This window comes from Apteryx mantelli, chromosome 1, assembly GCF_036417845.1.
Source record: "Apteryx mantelli isolate bAptMan1 chromosome 1, bAptMan1.hap1, whole genome shotgun sequence".
Lineage (NCBI taxonomy): Eukaryota > Metazoa > Chordata > Aves > Apterygiformes > Apterygidae > Apteryx > Apteryx mantelli.
In genome coordinates this window covers 21,948,561-21,969,053 of record NC_089978.1, presented here as the reverse complement: position 1 = coordinate 21,969,053, position 20,493 = coordinate 21,948,561, and the positions used below count along the sequence as shown (strand labels likewise).

The following is a 20,493-nucleotide window of genomic DNA, read 5'->3' as shown; positions in this document are numbered from 1 at the left end:
CATCTGTAGCAGGTGTGTAGTAAGCAGTTTTACTGGGCATTAAAGTCTCAGCGTACCTGTGTAACAGCTGAATATGGTCTCCAAGACTACATTTCTATGAACGAATCACATTTTCCATCAAGAAAGAAACTGATGTTCAGCTGCACGTTGCTGACTGTTATCACAACTGAAACTATGACTACAAATAATAAGGTTTTGAATTTAGAATTTCAGCTAAAGAGTAGCTTCACTGATTTTTAATAGGTTATTTAAGTAATGCAAGAGCAGAACTGGAAAGAAACGTCTTCACATGTACTCTCAATCCTGTTCTTCATCTAGTCTTTTTTAACATGCCACAGCCACCAAAGTTCACACAGTAAAGAGAATTACTGACAACTGAGACAAGAACTTTGCCTATTTCCCATGACACTACTGCAATGGAGTGCTGGTTAGCACAGCACAAGTCCTGGGATGGAGTAGCCTACCTTAATCCAGGCAAGTATGACAGTTTGTTTTAAAGAGAAGGAAGGCTGCAAGATGCTTTTAGCCACCCTTGAGAGAGAGGTCATGGTATATATATGTATGTAGTGATACGAAGACATTCTGTGTGGAAAATTTCAATCTGACCAGAAGAGCTTTCTGGCTCTTCCAACAATGTAGTCTTCAGATAGATTATAAGACCATAAAAAATGGAAACATTAATTAAATGCATGGAATATGGGCTGAGGTGGTAAACATAAGAGGTGCAAATTCGACCAAAGCCAAGTATGAATTCCTTCATGTAGTCTTGGAGAGAGGAATATGGTCTCTTCCTAAGGAAACTCCAACCAACAGGCAAAGTATTCTTTTCTATACCAAGCAAAAGCCTAGCAGGAACACTGTTATGGAAGTTGAAAGAAGCAGTAAACATTCAGCTTGGAAAAGAGCAGGCTGATTTCGAGAAACAGAATTTGTCTATGGCTGTGGCATTATGTGAGAGCAGTCTCTTAAAGCATTCAGAGAGTTCGTTGCACTTACACTATATAGACATTGAGAAGAGCTGTTGATAGGATGGCAAAGAACATCACCTGGTAAATAACAGGACATTATGGAAACCCAGAAAGATAATTAAGAGTGTGGAAATCTCAGATCTTAACATGAGCAAGTTCACATTAGCCCTCCTTCAAGCTCACTTGAGATAAGGGGTAAGATCATCTAGTTTTCTTTTGCTTTGTTGCTTCTGCCAATATTTTTATGGAATGAAGACAGGGTTGATTAGAAATGAGAGTACACTGGTCACCTCCACAACAATTACAAAATCAGACAGTATTTGCCTCAACACCCAAATACTACAAAAATGAAATTAAGACAAAGGTGATTGGAAGAGGAAGCTAAAAAAGATGGTTGGAAGAAAAAAAGGAAAAGAGATAATACAAGAGATAGTAAAAGAGAGAATACAGAAGGGTAGGTGGCACAGCAGACCATTTGGAGGTGAATTCGGCGCACACTGAAGAGGCCAAGAGAATCACTTTCCTCGAAAGGACAGTGGGGTGGACTGGTGCCAGAGAGGAAAATATCCATACTAGAACTGGGAAAGTGTAAGTGACTTTCATTCTTCAGAAAATAATTCAGGTCTCAAGACAAATGCAATTGTCAACCAAACTTTGGATCTTTAACACAAATGTCAGATCATTATGACTAAATGAGTTGCAAACATGGAGTAACACAAAGTGGCTGAAGAAGAGATTGACGCTAATAAGCTAACGTCTACACTGGATTTTAGGTATTAACTGTCCTTATTTGATAATAAACAAGGATTTACACAGAACAAAGAAAATACTTTGTGGAAAGAGAAATGGAAATGGATCCATTACATTCTGAATAAACTAACATCATGGCACAACCTTCTGATGAGCCCATTAGGAACATGGGAGAGAGAAAGACCCAAACCATCCTGGAGAGGAAGATGTGAACACTGATTTCATTTGAAGTCAAATCAAACAATGACTCAAAGATGAAAATGCACTCAGGCTCATTAACAGCAAGTCTTCTCCTTCCCTGGCATGAAGATAAGACAGCAAATACAGAAGGTCGTAGCATGACGGGTCTTTGTGAAGGTTTGTGAAACTAATTACAGTCCCCAAATAGAAAAGAGTGATTGTGGTAGGAAAAAAAAAAAAAGAAAATAAGGGACTTAGGTGAGAAGAACTTCATCTTACTTTCTTACCTGCTAAAACATAAGAGGACCAGGAAGAGAAAATTAGTTTATCCAAAGAAGACAGTGATATATAATTTGGCTACAATGGGTGTAGAATATTCATAACAAGCATAAAAGTTTCTAAAAAGTAAGAGGAAAAACATAACATAAGAAGCATAAAATAAAAAAGTAAGTATTCAAGAGCACAGCTGTGAGAGAGTATTTCAAGACACTGTATTTCAGTGTTTATATCTACCCTCAACATATGAAGGATAGGAATAATAATAATTTTAAGTAAAGCTACACTTTTAGGGAGGGCAATTTCAATAAAATGCATGAATTACAACATTACAGAAATGCTCTTTTCACCTAGACTTACTGCCTCCAACAATAAGATATACATAAATTCAGGCCCTCTGGATATGGAAAAAAATCTACAGGGCATATTTTGCATATCACCGTAATTTGATGGTCTGTGATTTCTCAAGAAAACAGAAATGTGAGAAACATGTTGACAGTTAAGTCTAATTCCAGAATTTTTTTCTACTGTGTCATAGTTGCTACTTGTGAGTATCACACACAGAAATCACTTCCCCCAACCTACAGAAAAATTTGTTTTGTTTTTTTTTTGCTATGAGATGAAACCCTCTGCGTCACTGTATACAGCTAAATTCTGCATTATGCACTGCTGTCCATGATAGGATGTTTATAAGTGTGCGTTTAAGAGACAGATACTGGTTTAGTAAAGCCTGTATAGCTGGAGGATCATTTGCAAATCTCACCTATAGTAACAACAAAATACAGTGAACTGAAGAACAAATAATGTTGTAGCCCTCTGTGTGACAGATACAATGAGACAAGGTCATCCTATGGAATACACCCCTAGTCTGACCACAACTGCAGCATCTCTGTGACACACATGATTCTCTGTGACACACATAATCCTCTGTCCTAAGCAAAAATCACATGCTGACTTTTCTGCCCCAGGGTTGAGAAGAGAATAGCTGTGAAAAATTATACATAGATAACTGTACTTCAGAAATAATGCATGGAAGAGTCTTTTCTGATAGCATCAGGTAGAGAAAAAAGCACACAAGCTGTTAAAGATATATAATCCCTAGTTTAAAAAAAAAAAAAAAGGCAACAAGATGGAATTTTAAAAACTCCTTTGTAGATGTAACTTGGTGGTTATTCTCATTTCAAATTTCCTGCCCACTAAAAAACATATTCTGCTTTCAAACTTCATGTTGACGACTGAACTGCCAGGAGAACTTTTGCAATCGCACTTCTTTATTTTCAATCACTAATTGTCTTTTGTGTCCTTAAAGGATCATTTTTATAAATTCTAAATTTAAGGTGCTAATTTGCCTTGTCCTGCTCAATTCACAATGGTGAACTGTTCAGCAGAAAACTCTAGGACAGGCCTATTCAGCTTCTTGACAACAGGAGATCAGGTTATACTACTGGTACTTATCCAGGAGCCAGATGGTCAAACCACTTTTTAATGTTATTTGAAGGTGAAAAATAACACCAAGGCAGGACAGAATTGACCTGTGGGCAACCCATGGAGAGTTGAAGAACAGAGATAAAAGTCTGGAAACCAAAAGGCTTCTAGTTTCTATTCTCAGACCTGTAAGTGATGTGCCGCATAGAAAAAAATATTCAGGACAAGGCTGTTGGTTGCTTCTTCCCTCACATTCCCTACCTCCAAACGCAACTGCCTAGACTTACACATCCACATGAACAGGGGAAGTTTTCAAAGGTTTCATCAAAATTTCAAAGTGTCCAGAGTCTAGCACTTCTGAAAAATAAGCTGCAGTTAGCAAGAGCCTAGCCATATCCCAGTCCCTGTGTCTGCAAAATAAGGATAATGGTTAAGGCAGCTTGTGGGGATGCAGTGAGAATCCATTAGCTGGCCCAGGAGGTCACACAAAGGAGTATTCAGCATGTGTGTAAGCCCATTTACTTCTACTCCCATAATTATGGGTAGCAGAACTGGACCTTATATGCGCTTCTTTACTTGACACAAGAACAGTACGCAAAGCAGAGCGTAAACAAACTAGGATGATGCAAGTGTCCTTGAAAGATGTGAAGAAATAGATGCTGCAGATGCATCTTCTCTTGCCTCCTGCTATATTCTGCTCCACAGAAACCTAAAGACTGCCTGGAAGCAGTGCTCCCTCTATCCAACTCCCTTCTATCTATGTGTTTATTAAAAATACTTTTAGCTTTTTCCACAAGGATGGTAGTAGTGCTTGATTTTTTCAAATGCTCGAGTTCCATCTCCACTCTCCGTGTTATACCCAGTCATTTCTGAAAAGTGCTTTTTTTCCCTCCAAATTGGCAGGCAGTTAAAGCTTTGTACTGATGAGTGACAGTTTAAGGCAATGTTTGTCTGATTTTTCGCTTTCCACTTCCAGCACTGCCCAGCTCTGACAGGCTTCACCCACCCCGCTTAGTAGGGGAGCACTTGCAGGTCGTGTTTTCAGATGCAGCTCAAAGCCAGCAGGTACAATAACGTTACTCTGGATGTCAGTCACCTTTTTGCCCATGCTGCCCAGTAATTAACAGATCTGCTTCAGGTGAAATGCTAACACAACTCTTGCCAAAAAGATTTTCCCCCCTTCCTTCCAGCTTAGCAAAAAAGACATATAAAGTGTTCATGGTTTTGGTCTTCCTGGAATTTTCTCACACCTTTTCTAGGAATTAAAAAGAACATCTTTTTGCAATCCCGTAATTACACAGATGCACAGTTGTAAGAAATAGCTCTGAAGGGACATCAAGCAAATAATACCAATTTTCAAAATTCTATAGCAATGTATTTATACAAATTACAGAATTCTGTATGTATTTACACACCATTACAGAATATCAAGTAAACAACACCAATTGTTCTTTTTTCTCCCTCAGATTTTTCTTCAAGTGAATTTTAGTGCTCAAGAAAGGTGCCAGATTGACAGCACTAGAAAATGAAGATTTCTCTTTGTCCACAGCACAGGAATAGTGGCAGTGCAAGCTTCCCCACTTTGCCGTGCGAGGGATCTCCAAACCTGTTTTAGGAGGGCTGTGTGAGGCCAGGCAGGGCCCCCATGCCCATTCGGCAAAGGAGCAAAGCAGCACCCAGGTGATAACAGCTTTGCCCATCCCCCGTCAGAAAACAAACAGAAATAACTCATTTTACATCAGTGACTGCACAAAATCTGTTGTTTGCTACTTGAAACAAGCTGAATTTGACCCGATGAACCTGTAATGAGTGGCAAACTGCCAACTCCTGGACCATCCACTCTCGCAATAATGCCTATGTTAAATTACACATTTCTATATTTACATAAAGTCAGTATTTACACACCATTATGGGTTATTAGAGTAAATTGGTTACAGTTTATTTATATGGACTGCCATAAACTCATAACATTTTTCTTGGTTTTAATCCTTTCTTCAGAAAAATACAAAAAAAATAAATTAAATAAAACATGTTAACTAGTAGTAATGATTTGCCTATGACTAAAAATCCAAGTTGATTTAACATTAAGACTCAGACCATGGCATAGTATTCTGGCCTCAACTCATAGTATTTTAAACCTTTACAATTAATTTTCTGGTGTATGAAAGATTTACTGAAAAAAACAGAGAGTTGCAACCTTCCTTTTCTTGCAGTGTAGTTAATCTTTTCAATATTGAGCAATGAATCCTCGTACTTCCCAGAAGCTCATTTCACTGTTCTATCATCCAGGAAGGTTTTGCACCTTCTGGTCAAATGATTCAGCATTTGGTTAACCTGCAGCCAAATTACGTGCAAGTTTCAGCAGTTCTGAAGGGTTAAAAATAAAATAGTGGGCTACAGTACAATGCTGGAAATTCTTAGGCAATAACAGTCCCTAGACAAATAAGCATGTCTAACTGTATCTTACAAATCAACTAACTTAATTTACGTATCTTCATCATTACACAACAATTAAAATAAAATGCCACATTTTATTTAAGATTACTGATATTGCAAGTTGAGATATGGCCTCTCCTACCTGCCAGAGCGCAGAAAGGTCATGTGTGTTCAGGACACCGAGCCATAGGTTATTCCAGAACAGATTTAAGTTTCAAATAATATACGTTATATCACACAGACAAGTGTGCATTAGAGCAAAAACAAATCAGGATTACTTAATTAAGAATAGGCTAAAAACTTATGTATAGCTACTCCAAAGTACATTTCCACTCAGCCTCAGTGCCCCTGAGGATAGGTAGGGGTGTCAGACCCAATCATTCTCCCCATAGATTCAATGGCAAAAGTTGCACTCGTTTTAATGGTACTAGATTCAAAACTTCAGGGATACAACTATAAAACGTATGTGTTACATGCTTTCTCTCCCTTTTTTCTTCAGGGTACTGGGAAAAAAAATGCTTCTTTCTAAGGGTTATTTCCCAACGGTAACTGCTAGTCAATGTGTTCACGTGCTTAACATAAAATGCTATAATTCCTTAAATATTACATACTGCCATCTCACTTACAGTTCACGAATATTTGAACATATTTTAGGGAAAAAAAACAAGTCTAATACTTTCCCCCTCATTGTCATTATTTATAGAGATTTATTAGTTTCATTTTGCAAGTTTTACTTTAGGAAGGGTGCTAATATCATGTATTATGACAGTTCACACTGAAAGCAATTTTCCATAAAAGATGTTACAATGACCCCTATGGAACTTGCATAATTTCATAGTAGATAGTCAAGTGCACAAATAAACATGTTTACAAGAGTGATCCTGTTAACCTAGTTCTTGCCCTCTGAAACCATTATGTGCTATTTGTGGAATCTTAAAAGTAGTACAATTGTTGATATTACTTATGGTGTTTCTGGCGTCCTGCTTTAGGAAAAAAAAAAAACATATTTATCATTTAGCTTTGGTATAATCTGCAATAGATTTTAACAAGTAGAATATATTCCAACCCCTATATTTTCCACATCTGTGAAGTTTACAGCGATGTAATAAGTCACTTTATCAGAGAGGAAATATTACAGACACAGAAAAAAAGTTGAAGACCCAGTTTTCTTTTTAATCCTCTGGGGGTAAACTATGAAACAAGCAGTCAGAAGAGTGAGTACTCAGTGTCATGAGTGGTGTGCATACTTTTACAATAATATGGGCACAAAATAGATTGTCACCTTTAGTACATGAGGGTCACTAGAATTTATTATTATTAATTTTTTTTTTTTTAATTTATCCATGCACCTTTATATTTACTTGCATGAATTTACCACAGGTTCATAGCGGCCTTTGCCATTTTAATGCTTACAGAGCCTAAAGCTTCCAAAATGCCTATCTGGCCTGTACATATTTCATTAAAAATAAACTCTATATAATAAATAAATATATAAAATAAATAAAATGTTGCCTTTGGAATCTCTATAAATAAATTTAACTTTTTATTTTCATTTTTTACTAAGAGGTCTTTGCTTTAAACTCAGTGGGGTGAGACCCAGTGAGCAATTAACTGAAAAGTCTCTTGTTTAAGTAAGACTGCACCCTCCATGCCTTTGTAAATGCAGCGTACACTTGAGCAGGCCACCAGCCAAAAATCCGGATGAATCAAAGTATGGCAGCTATGCTGATATATGACAAAGTACAACTGATCAAAAATTTAAAAGCGTGTCTATTCCCCAGCATGCATCAGGCCTTTTTCCTCCTTGCTTTTGCCTCTCTCTCTCTCTCTCACTCTCATTCACGCGCACTCGTTTCCTCTCGCTCCCTCTCTCACACACACTCTCGCTCTCGCTCTCTCATAATAAATCAAGCGAGTGGGCATAGGCTCTCCTCCAGGAGGACAAACCTTTAAGTGCAGAACAAAATCAGCATGTTCCCTCCAAGCCTCCATCATAGATTATGCATGCGACAAAGTTTGGCAACAGTGGAGCTGATGGGATGACACAGCTAATCAATAAGAACCCACCGTATGAAACCTTTATAGTGGTTACTTTTTAAGGGCTCAAGTGAAGGAATTGTCTTTGTCAACTTTGGCTTAAAATATCCTTATATAGTTCAGGTACTTTCTCAGGGTCCACTGGTCTAGGTAAAAAATGTGTAAATTTTTGATGCCGTTTAGTCCTAGTCCCTTCTCTTGGAGTCCCATCTTTATTTAATGCAACGTAGTATCGTCTTCCAGTGTCCACGTGTTTATATAGATTTGATGAATATGTGTTATACCAGTTTTCTTCAAACTGCTCTCTGAATACACACTCCTGGGTTAATTTTTCCTATGAAAAAGAAAAGAAAAAGCAGTAAGGAACCAGCCACAGAAAGAATCTATCTAAAAAAAGAATTATTATTTTCACTGATCAAATCAGTAGCTCATTGGTCAATTTGCAAAATGAACTATAAATGTTCCCAATTTTAACTAAATAAAAGTTGTATTTCTGGATATTTCATAGAGCAGTCACAAGGGTGGATAACTGTATGTGAAGCAAAACTGATTCTCCAAAATCCTGGTTGCCAAAATCAAAACAGCAGCAACAGAAACAAAACCAGATTTTTTTTTCCTGATCAGTGCCAAGCAACTCACAGGATGTTACTGGACTTGCCTAAGCAATTGCTTGAACTGCAAGTGCAAGCGTTTGAATTGCAAGACATAACAAAAGGAAACCAGCACTGCTCTGCAGGGTCTGATGCAATTTAGGGCCTTCAAATCGCTATATCCTGTCCTTGCAAGGAGTACTCAAGGCTTGTCATTAATTTAAAAATATACAATTTAGTACCCATCATTTGGTTTATTATTGGCGTCAGAGAACCACAGCCCGAGCGAGCACAAAGCCCATGTGGTGGGACACAGGCAGGGAGCAGCCTCCACACTTTGTACGGAGTTGTCCTCATGTCCTGCTCTCCTCAGCAGAGCAAATGTCTCATCAGCAGCCAAAGCCCCAGCTGCCCACCACAGTCTCCCACTCCCCCTGCTCACCGCTGCTTCAGGCCGTGACACCCCCTAACCCTTCTGGACTGAGCGGACAGGGTTTGCTTAAAAAGCAGGAATCTGCTAACCTGGTTCAGCCTGAATTTGGAAGCCCTCACACAAGCGACTGAGCAAGAAGACTGGAAAACATGGTGACCTCCAGCCTGGGAGAGCTGACGGACAGCTGGCAAAAAGGAGCCTGGGGACAGTCAGGCTATTCCCAGGCTCTCGCACATAAACTATAATAATGATAATATAATGCAGTATTATACAAGAGCTCTCACTCGAATAGCATTCACATCAACCAAATCCAGCTTCCAGCTGAGGAACAGTTCCTAACGCCAGACAACACAGACTTCCGCAGATGCGTTTCACAAAAATTAAATCTTAAAACAGTCCTTTTAGACAGCTATACAGAGAAGGGAAAGCAGAGACCAAGGCCCAGAGGCAGCAGAGCATTTAGGGCACCTAAACCTACAATCTGAGCGTGATTAAGGAGTCAGGCCTCCAGCTCCTGGCCCCTCCAAGAAACACTGTCCATGGCTTAATCCAGGAGGCTCCCAAAATCCTCTGCCACCTGAGCCTCCAGCGTGACCGGGGGCTGCAGGCACCAGCAGGCGCCCTGTGCCGACGGGTTTGGAGCAGACAGAGCACCCCGAGCGCGGCTGCCCCACGGCGGGGTTGGGGACATGCCCTGCGCCCAGCGCCCCCGTGGCCACCCTGTCCGCTCCCCGGCCAAGGCTGCGCCCCAGCTCGTCTCCCACCGGCTCCGCAAAGCCAGGCTCCTCCTCCACACCTGAATATTTGGGGGAGTTGGGGGGGGGGTCTAAATTCAAGCCGTGACAGCTCCAAGAGGCAAGAAAAGGAGCCAGAAGGCAGGTCCCACCTTTCCCTTTGATGGCCCTTGGGAACCTCGTGGCCCTCAGGAAGGAGAAACCCCCCCAGGGCCCGGCGCGGAGAAGCTGAACATGAGCACGTGCACACAGCTACTCTGTACAGGAATTTATTTTGAAGGTGCTTTTGACTACAACATTTTAACGTGTGAAGTAGCTCAAACACAGCAACGCTCTCTACTGCTTATCCAAAGACAAGCAACAAGCATTTGTTTACCTTAAATCCTCCTCTATGGGGCAGATCCTGCAACTACCTATTGATAATTACCTCTATGTACTTTGACTGTGAGAAACTGCAGCAATAATGAATATTACTGGAGCCAGAATCATCTGAAGTTAAACCCATTCCAGTAGCCGCCTTGTAGAGGCTCAGAGTACAAACTATGTTATAAAAATGATTCAGCTGCTATAAATACTGTCTTTAAGTGCAGCTCTCATTAGTATTTTATTTTGCATGATGTTTAAAATCACTTTGTTTGCAGATGCTAAGGGGTATTATATGTTGGGTCTATAGGTCCATGGGGGGAACAAGAAATTAATTCAGACTGAGTTTTCCTGCTCTCAAAAGGCAGTAGGATCACATGACAAACACTGCAGAGGCACTCCGTACTAAAAATAGCAACATTTTAGGAAGATATTTCAGTCTTGTCTTGAATTCATTAATTATTCACTTCATCTGCATTTTTTTTAGCATCATCATAAATTTCTGTCTTTGTAAGAACAGTACTTCCCCGTGCCCTGAAGGAGAAATTTTAAAATAGCCTCCCTTTATCTGGCAGGTTTGATCAATTATGACAGTGCTGTGGTATAGGGTTTTTATATTATACTGCATTCTCGATGAGTTCAGTGGATTTCAAGACTACAAATTTAATCTTTATTTTACAACTTTATCCTGTTTTTGCATTTCTTCCTCTCAGAACACAGCTAGAGCTCTTTTGTCCCTTATCAAAATTCTAAGTCCTTCGTTTGGGGAAAATCAGACATTAGGGGAATACTTCAACATGAACTTCACAGAGCTATCAGGATGCAGGTACTGATTTGTAGCTACACTGCTGACCACACTTTCAGAGAAGGGAAATCATTTCTTTAGAAATTCATGATACTGTTTCATTCTAGGACATGAGAAATCCTGGTTGTAGCAAAGGACCACCGAAGTAAACTGACTTCAGTGACTTTGAATCAGGCCCTACAAATAATTGGGGACCAAAATCCCAGAGTACTTTTCCCCCGGGAGAGCCTTGTCATAATGGCTCATATAGTACCAAGACAGACAGAAATTGATATAAACTAACATATTTATATATATATATTACCACAACACTATTTAATATGAGTTTACACTCCTGTTCTGAGTGCGCGTGCATTTTGTTCAAGCCAGAAATGCACATAACGCAGGGGTGAGGCTGGCACACGCTGGCAGCAAGTTTTGAACGCAAAAGCCTACGCTCCTCTTGCCTCCATGGCTGGGCATGCGAAAGGCTTGCTGAAAGCCACCGCTCCCGCCATGGGAAGGAGAGCGTGTTTCCTGACTGCAAGCGGCTTGCATTTCCCCTGCTGGCTGTGACTTTTAGAAAGCCTCTGTATGCACAGCCTAAAACTGAGGTTTAGCCCTAGAATACAGCAGCTTTTCCAGGCTGTTATTCCAGCAAATGACTTTTCTATCATTTTTCCAGTGCCACTATTTCATTGCCCCGTACTTCACATCACCAGACATCTTTGTGGAAGACTAACACAAATACCAAGCATATCCCACTGGAACAGCTGTGGAAACCAACCTGTGCTTCTATAAAAGGGGAGGCTGCCTGCCATGATCGAATCATTTAATTCGGGGGCCAAATAAGGAGGTGACCTCAAAATTATATAAATCAGATGTCGCACAACATACCACATGTTTTCAATGAAGACTGTTTACAGAGTATTCCACTATAAAGTGATCAATTCTCATTTTACTGTATTTCCACACTTTAACTTTTTTTTAACCTTTTATTTAACTCTAGCTGTTCAAATAATTGAATTGTTCAAAGATGCACATATCACAAGAGCAAAGGAACCAATGTGGATTGAATTCAGAAGCCTGATAAAGTCTGGCCAGTGTCAGTGAGCCTAGAACTCCATTTCTCTTTTTATATTCTCCACCAGCTAAACTATGGAGAAAAATAATTTTATTATCCTATTTCCAGGCAGACCCATTAAAAGTGAGATTATAAATTAACAAAGTAGAGGGTTACAGCCACCACAATGAAAGTTTTGGCATCTTATTTAAAATAGATATCCCTGTGAAGCAGCTAACTGAAAATATGTGGAAATAGGAAAAACACATGTACACTGCCCAGAAAATGGTTTCATGACTTTAAATATGATAAGGCATTTATGCTGCTTAGTAAATGAAAGCACAGCGCAGGATCCTGTATAAAACTTGTCAATATTCTTTCTTCTTTTAGATAACCCTACAGAGTTAAAACTCTAATTGTTTTGTAATCTGATGAAAGGAAAACTCTTCTGACCATCATTCCTAAAATCACAACAAACACATTTCATCTTTAGCGAACAATTTTATTTCTATGCCATATATAGTTTTGCCTTACGCAAACTACTGCACTGATTGATTTAATATAGACACTTTGCAAGTAAACAATCCAAAAGTCCAAACACTATTAAAAAGTAGTACATCTGATGTAATCAGCCCTTCCTACACATCTGCTCTATGTTAATCCACCCTGTCTTAATAAAATGTTTAGATATATTGTCTCCTAAATAAGCTCATGCAACTCCCTTATTATGGCTATATGACATTAATGAAAACTATATATGCAGTGAGAAGAAAAAAAAAAAGAACTATTCTCTTCCAAGTTGGTTTTCTTTGCTGTTCTGCTTACAAACACATACATTTTACCCCAAATTGGCCCTTTCTACTCTGTAATGCAAACAGCCTTTAGAACATACCATGTTTAGCTAATAATTAACAGTCAGCAAGAGCCGTCATAAATAAGGCTGTAGTAGACTGCTTTGTCTGACATCCCGTGTTAAGCAGGTTAGCCTCTGGCTGAATGGACAACCTCCAGAGTAACCTCAGCCACCACTGGAAGCCAAATACTGTGACTAAGCAGTGTCACTTTTCTTCCTAAGTTAGTGGAGAACAGTGCTAGTCAAGCACTGCATTTTGAATATCTGATTTAGTGAACGGCATGGACTTCTTTTTGACCAGTTTCTTCAAGCTATGTTTTTCCAGATTGCTGTTTGTTTAATAATTTGACAGAACATAACGGAAAAAAAAAAAAAAGAAGTCTGCCAAAAATACTAGCTGACTTTTTTTTATGTCTGTGTCACTGTTTCTCCATGAGCACTTCAGGAAGATGGTAGGAAATCCTGCATGTCTACAAGAGAGTTCTAGCAAATAAGTAGGCGTACACGCTGCCAGTTACATGCATTTCATATTCCATGGCACTTTTTATAAGATAAGGGAAGTTAGGCAAGGTGTCCTGATAAAACCCCCGTCAGGCAATTACATTTTCCCTAACTGACCTCTCCTTGTACTTTCACATAGAAGGAGTTTTCATCTTTGCTTCTCCTCCTAAACTGCTAATTCATTTGCATGAAGTTTTTATTATACATACACCCCCACTTCCACAAAAAAGAGCTTGAATATTCTGTACTGCAACAATGAAGTAGTTCTAAGAGCGCTTAAAAATTAACATCTTCCATACAAAAAGCTTGTAAAGTCACCACCGCTGTGGGGAACCTGGTCCCCTTTGAGTGTTATCATCAGAAGGGGCAATAGCTATGCACATACCGAAACTGTGGTGGCACCACATCACAATTAAGGTGACAGAAAAGCAGTTTTCTGAACAAATAAGTGGACTTCAGCATCAACAGTAAAATCTCAGGAGCTTTGGAAGCGCGACACATTTCATTCCTTCTCCCTTTTTCACCATTCCCCTCATTTTTCCCACTCCATGCCTTCCACATCATGATGGACTTCCTCCAGACAGAGCAGACGGGGAGGCAGCACTACTACCCTGCACACCACGGTTGTTCACAGAGCTCTTCTGACACAAACTGCAGCAGCAAGAGAGGCCAGCTAGGTCTCCATCCATTTTTGCCACTGCCAAATCCACAGCTATTGGTTTTAGTGATATCCATTCCACTGAGATTTCCAGTTTGAAGCATCTGTCGAGCCTCAAACATGCCCTCCCTGGTCATGCGATCATTATAGGAAGAGCAAGCCCACCGTGCATGAGCACACGTCTGCCAGCACACGCTGCCGACCAGCGGTCATGCGTATGTCCATAAAGGTTTGCTTTAAACCTGCCCAGCCAAGTGAATTAGATGAAAACTCATTTTCACCTAAACGCCAAGGGCCTGCTCTTGCTTCTGTTGGAAGAAATGACAAAATTCCACATCAAGGCCTCTGGCCATGAAAGTTGTCACAGCTCCATTTCTCTGAAAGCTGAAGAGCTTCCTTCCCTCCGCTACAACAGAGCAGCACTGGGAGGAAGTCGACTTTTAAAAAACAAGCAAGCAGGTGTGTTCCCCTCCCTCCAGTGCCAGCAGGACCAGACCCATACTGTGCCATTTACTATTCACACTTCTGACCTCTATTTTATTTTTGGTTTCCCTGGCACAATCCAGAACTACAATCATCAATGTTATCTAAGCATCTAATTCATAACGCTTGGCTGAACCCTTCCACGAATCAGAAAACAAGGTGGTATGCAATCTGATACACGGCCTGAGCCAATTTTTAAAGAAGACAGCAGAAAAGTTCCCATCAGCTTAAATGGAACTTGGATCAGGCTTGCAATGATAAAAAGGCAACAAATATTTTAAGACACTAAAAGAACCATTTCAGGCACGCTCAGACTTACTGAAAGCTGTAACTTGACCTACCCTAGTTCCCCACTCCACAAATTCTCTTCTATCAAATGGTATCATGTATGTCAAATCAGGTCTGTTATCCTACAGCTACACATACTCACTACCCTGTGCAAGCGAAATACCAGTTGACCTTTTAACTCAATAGAGATTTTAAATGAATCGTGCTTTGCTTAAATAATACAACTAAAATAGAGCATAGCATCAAAGTGCTTTGTCAGCATTTTTTATTTTGTTGTGTTGATCTCCAAGCAAAGAACACCAGCTTAAAGGAAAGCATAGTCCTCCTTGAGCAGAAAGTGTGTGCCTTTGGTGTGTAGTGGCAGGAGCAGCTAAACTCACAAGCTGAAAGACATTATAAATTGAGTGATAAAAATTACTTAATCTGCCTAGGTCTTTACACTCAGATGAGTACCCCCCAGACTTGACTTATCCATCATTAGAGAAGCACCTCCTCCCTCAGCTACAAGGTCTCATCATAAAAACAGGAGAACATTCAAGGCCCTTCATGAAACACTTTGCCACAGGGACCAAACAATTATAATACATATGCTATGACAAAAATTTATCCTATTAAAATACTTCATGTTCTGTTCTTTCAGCAAGTTGATTTGGTCAAGGACCAATGAACAAAAGCCTGTCTCTAAATTTAGTTACTGATTTTATGTAAAGCTCTCTGCTAGGTTCTAGCTCAGAGGACAGGGACATTACTGACCACAGTGTCAGTCTGGGTCGATCTGGATGCACTTTAAATGTCATCAAAGTTAAACAAACAAAGCTGCACAGGCTATTACATTTTGGAAAGATCCTGTCCTCCTTGCTGAAATGCTGAACATCCACTGGAGTCTTGGAAAACAATGTAAAATTTGCCAGAGATATTTTCAAGGCTGCAAGGCTTTGGTGGGCAGGACAGCAAAGGGCAGGTATTCTACGATCTTTTCCCAGCAGGACTCAACTGCATATTCAGTTTAAGTTGTTTGAAAATGAGGTCTTTTAATTTCCCACCTTTTTGGCCATAAAGGAAGGCCAGCATTTCAAAGAGCAGCTGCTGAAGAAAACATGTCATGTTTTAGACAGCAGTGCTCCTCCATTTGCTAACACTTCTCATAAGCTGTCTCTCAAGAAACTGTTCTTTGGACACAACCTTCATTCCTTTTCCCATAGACAATCCCACCCTAAAGTCAAGGGTTAGATATTTTTTTTTTTTCAGTATTTTACTTTCTAAGTAGGACAAAGAAGATTTCACAAAGATTTCTCTGGAAAGCCATGTATCTTTGGTGCTGCCATGCCCTGCCTTAGGTTCCCAGTGATACAGCTGACCTAGCTTTCGGAAAACGCTTCAGCAAGTCGGAGGGTTCTTCTCTTCTGCTACCCCCCTTCCACCGCGCACACACAAACACACACACGCACACACACACGAGCCAATGGAACCTGTCTTTTCAATGGGTCAAACTTTAACCATGCAGTTAATTTCAGTTTTGATGAAAGAAATTGTCAATCTACCTGAAAAAAATAAATAGATAATAACAACTTCAACAGAATGGGGAGTGAAGAGGTCAAAGACCAGGCGGTCAGTCTACCAGGTAGCCAGCAGCATACAGACCTTCCAAAGAATTCAGATTTTACAAGCATAAAGAAAAAACCCTGATGATTTTATTTAAACATGACAACATTGTTTTCCCACATTTGTATATTCTAAAATGGCTCAAAAGATTTTCCTTAAATCTTCCCAAATAAGTTTCCTATTCTAAGTCCAGATTCTGCATTAGATGCTGTCCTAATGAAGGCATCAGCAGGCCAAAATCACCCTAGCTATTCAAGGACAATAAACATGCTTAAAAACTGTCTTTAGATTGCAGACTCTTACAGGCAGAAACTGTGTCTTGATTTAGGTTTTTTAAATGATGAAAACAGTAGGGCTCTTATCTTGATCGGGGTCTGCTGACACAACCATAAAATTAATAGGTGGTTTTACAGGAACAGGTCCAATTCTGCTTTCATTAAAGTCAATGGCACTTCCCTCAGTACTTTCAATGGTAATAGAATCAAGTCAAAATTTCTCGCAAGCACTCAGTCACAATTACAGTGCCTCCATAACTGTGTTAAAATCAAAGTGTAAAGTTTGAAAGATTAAAGATACACAGCCTGGGCCAGATCTCAAAAGCATGCAGCATACATAACAAAAGCCAAATTTTTTCCTCAGTGCCATTGTGGAACACGGATTTAAAACCTGATCTTCAGATCAAAAGTAGCAGCAAAAGTCTGTCGTTACAAAAGGAAAGAAAAAGAAGCCAAAGGGCTTTATAAAAGGAGGAAAAATGGATTTGCACTGTAACAAGCTTTATTTCTTAAGCTTTTTGAATGCAACACAAATGAACTGCATTACTGCACATCACCAAATCAGCCTGAGTACATTCAAGCTGCAAAGCAAATCCCAACCTAGGCAAAATCCCTAATGAAGTCCTCGCAGGGCAGACTTTTCTACTCTGTCTTTGAAAATGATGAATGGTAAAGTGGAAAAGAGTGCCACGTTCGCATCCCACTGAATCCTGAGTCAGAAACAGAGCACATCAGCTCTTCATCTGATGCAGCGCTTAATCCCCAAGCACTTCTCAGTGTGTCACTGCTGATGATGCTCTTTTAGTATGTCACTTCAACATACTACTCTCAGGTCAGCTTAATACACAGCACCTTTTTACATTCTAGTACAGCTAACACTGCTAGCTCCAGAAACGCTCAGGCTATATTGACTGGGGAGCTGTACAGCTGCAAAGAGGTGAATCTGAAGAAGTTCAAAGTGAACATGTCCAGCATGGGCTTGCCAAGCAAGATTCAGGTTTACAGCCCAAAGGGCAGTGCACGAGCCTTCTCCCACCCCACACTGCAATGCTCCCTCACGGCTAAACCAGCAGAGAAGTAGCCCTACAGAAGAAGACAAGCCTTTTTCTGCGGCTTTAGATGCCCGCACTGGCCTCCTACCAGGTCGGACGCATGCTACTGTCAGAGCTAGGAAGGAAGCAAAAGTGTGCAGCTGAGGCAGGGGAGCAGGGCTGCCTGCTCCGCAAGCTGGTAGCTGTTAGATCGCCTTGGCTGTCTCATCAAACAGCACCTGCAATCTCCGATTTTTATAATACAGAATTCCACACATCTTTAATTAGGGGAAGGCAAATCATCAAATTAAGGTTCAAGTAAGGTCTTGCTTTATCAAAGCTTAGCTTTATATATATATATATCTCTCATTTAAGTAAAAGACATTCTGGTGCTTTCTCGTTCCGGGCATGTAGGGGTAATCCAAATTCAGCATGGAATCACAAAGACCAAGATAAGGAGATCACTGCAGGTTTTCTCTCTTATAAAACTATCCTCAGACCTAGTCAGTATCTGGAATGCAGTTCTCCAAGGAAAATCACTGACATAAGAAAAAGTGCTGATTACCCAGTATTTATGCCACAAGACAGTGCTAACAGGTGTCTACCTTTTGTGACAGGTATTATAATTTGTGTAATTGTGACTGAAAAAACAGACCAAAATCTCAGTTTAATAAGAACCACAACAGGTCCAGGTTCACAAATAACTTGTCCCAGATTACCTGTATTAAGTGTACATATTCACCTATCAATTTTTCTAACACCAATACCCACATCCCAAAAGATCTTTCTTTTCTACAGATTCCTTCCTACCTTGCTATCATCTTGCTGACTCTCATCCCTAATGCTGGCACCTGTGAGAAACACCATTTAACACTAACCAGCATTTAGAGAGGCTGTCATATAAATTCAGAAAGAGGCTATCTGCAAAGTTGAAGTAGGTGAGATTGTAAACAACAGATAACTGAGATTTCAGGACTTCTCTCAGACCTACACCCTGAATAAAGAAAATATCCACAGTAACAAAGCTGTTTTCTACCATACAGTATAGGGACAAAAAAAGTTAGTGCCTCACCTCCCAGCTGTCTGCAAAAATTTTTCATGCCTGCTCAAAATCTCACTTCTTCAATGATCTGAAACCTCCTAACATCCAGCCTAAGCTTCCTTTTGACCCGCTCATACCAATTTGTCCTTGTCCTTTATTTTAAGGATTTTTTTTCTCTCCTTGGTATTAAACCTCAATGCATTTACAGAGACAAGGACGTATGCTCTCAGTTTTTGTTTTGCTAGGCTAAATAAGCCAAGATACTTAGACTCTATCATATCTTTCCATTCCTCTGATTATACCAGTAAGGCCTTTCTGCACCTGTTCAAGTTTCAATTAATCTATAACATGAGTGACCAGAACTCCACTTTGTATTTAGACTGGATCCTACCATTGCCCTATGCAGTGGCATTTATATGGTTCTCCAAGGTGCATCTTTCCTCGTACATCCTAGGATTGCCTCTGCCTTCCTCACAGCTGCACAACATTTGCATTGTAGCCATGCTGTGATGAGTTAGTGCCTCCAGTATCTTCTCTGCTGTTTCTGAAGAGTGTTCAACTTAGAAAAATCCTTAACAGTAGCCCCAAGCGCATGAGTTCACATTTTGCACACTTTAGGTCACCTAGTCCCCTCTGGGAGGCAGCTGTCTGCACTGAAAATACTTCCCAACTTTGCGACACCTGCAAATTTCAGTAACACACTCCTACTTCTTATGACAAGATGTTTAATGTCCCTAATAAAAATCAGGAATAAAGGAGGATTAAGTCCACCCCAAGGACTAATCCATAAAAGCTCCACTAATAATTTCACTTCGCCCTAACACTTTTCAACACCTCCCATTGCTGTCTTCTCTTCAGTTCCTTCATCATCTATCAAACAATCTTTTACTAAGCCCCATCTTCCCCACTGCAGCAAATACTCTTTTCTGATGGGTCGTATCTAACACAGTCCTGCAGATTAGGGCAATAGTATTTCCCATTTCTAGAAAAAGAAATGCCTATCAAAGTAAAATAGTAGATTTGCCTGAAACTATTAATCCAACTTCAGTAAACTCACCTGACATTTACTTCCAGGCCCTCCTCTTTTCTTTCATTCAAAAGCATGTTCTTAAGCCCTGAGCACAACTCAAGGCAGACGAACGGCCTTGTAGCTTCCTAGGTCATGCCCTTTGCCAAACAGAAACCACACGGCTGCAGGTTCGCAAACACTTGAGGCTGGCAAATACCTGCACTGCCTCTGGAAGAAGCATCCCCCCTCTCCAGGCTTTGTTCCCACCTCAGCACCACATCCTGCCTCATGCAGCCCCACAACGCATCAGATGGGGAACCATCGCGGCTGAACACAATCCTTTTGTTTTGCCAGGTTATTTTTCAGCTCCCTGCTTCGGTTCACCATGCAGCAACAGAAACGCTTGTGCCAGCAAAAGGGAGGAAGGAGAAAACAGTCACTTCTTTCAGCAGTAGTGTCAGCTGCACCCACTTCAACTGTTCATCAAACTACAGTCAAATCTTCCAACTGTGTTTTACCATCCCAATGAGTTCATTAGACATACTTGCTAGCCAAGCTAGTATGCTGTGCAGCCATATTCAGAATATCTTCCATTTGCACTCCAGGCTGAGTACCTAGTGCTTATAAAGACTCCTGTTCCCTTTTCATTTATATAGCTTTAAAAGTTTTTGCCATATGTTTTAGTATCCCTCGTAAGGCCCAATTTAGCTTC

General features: G+C 40.2%; 1 protein-coding gene across 2 annotated transcripts in view; it reads right to left on the bottom strand.

The window, feature by feature from the left end:
• Nucleotides 1-5,014: 5,014 nt before the first annotated feature.
• Nucleotides 5,015-20,493, bottom strand: part of FGF9 (fibroblast growth factor 9) — a 28,582-nt gene continuing 13,103 nt past the window's right edge. The window contains exons 3-4 of one of the 2 annotated variants that reach the window (XR_001295403.2): nt 8,103-8,406; nt 5,015-7,015 (exon numbers count right to left, since the gene is read on the bottom strand). Coding sequence is in view for 1 of the 2 variants with exons in the window: in XM_067289651.1 (XP_067145752.1) it covers nt 8,161-8,406 (246 nt within the window). In the remaining variant the exon portion in view is untranslated. Of the gene's footprint in view, nt 8,407-20,493 lie in introns of both variants that reach the window. The other variant, XM_067289651.1, reaches the window with a different exon arrangement.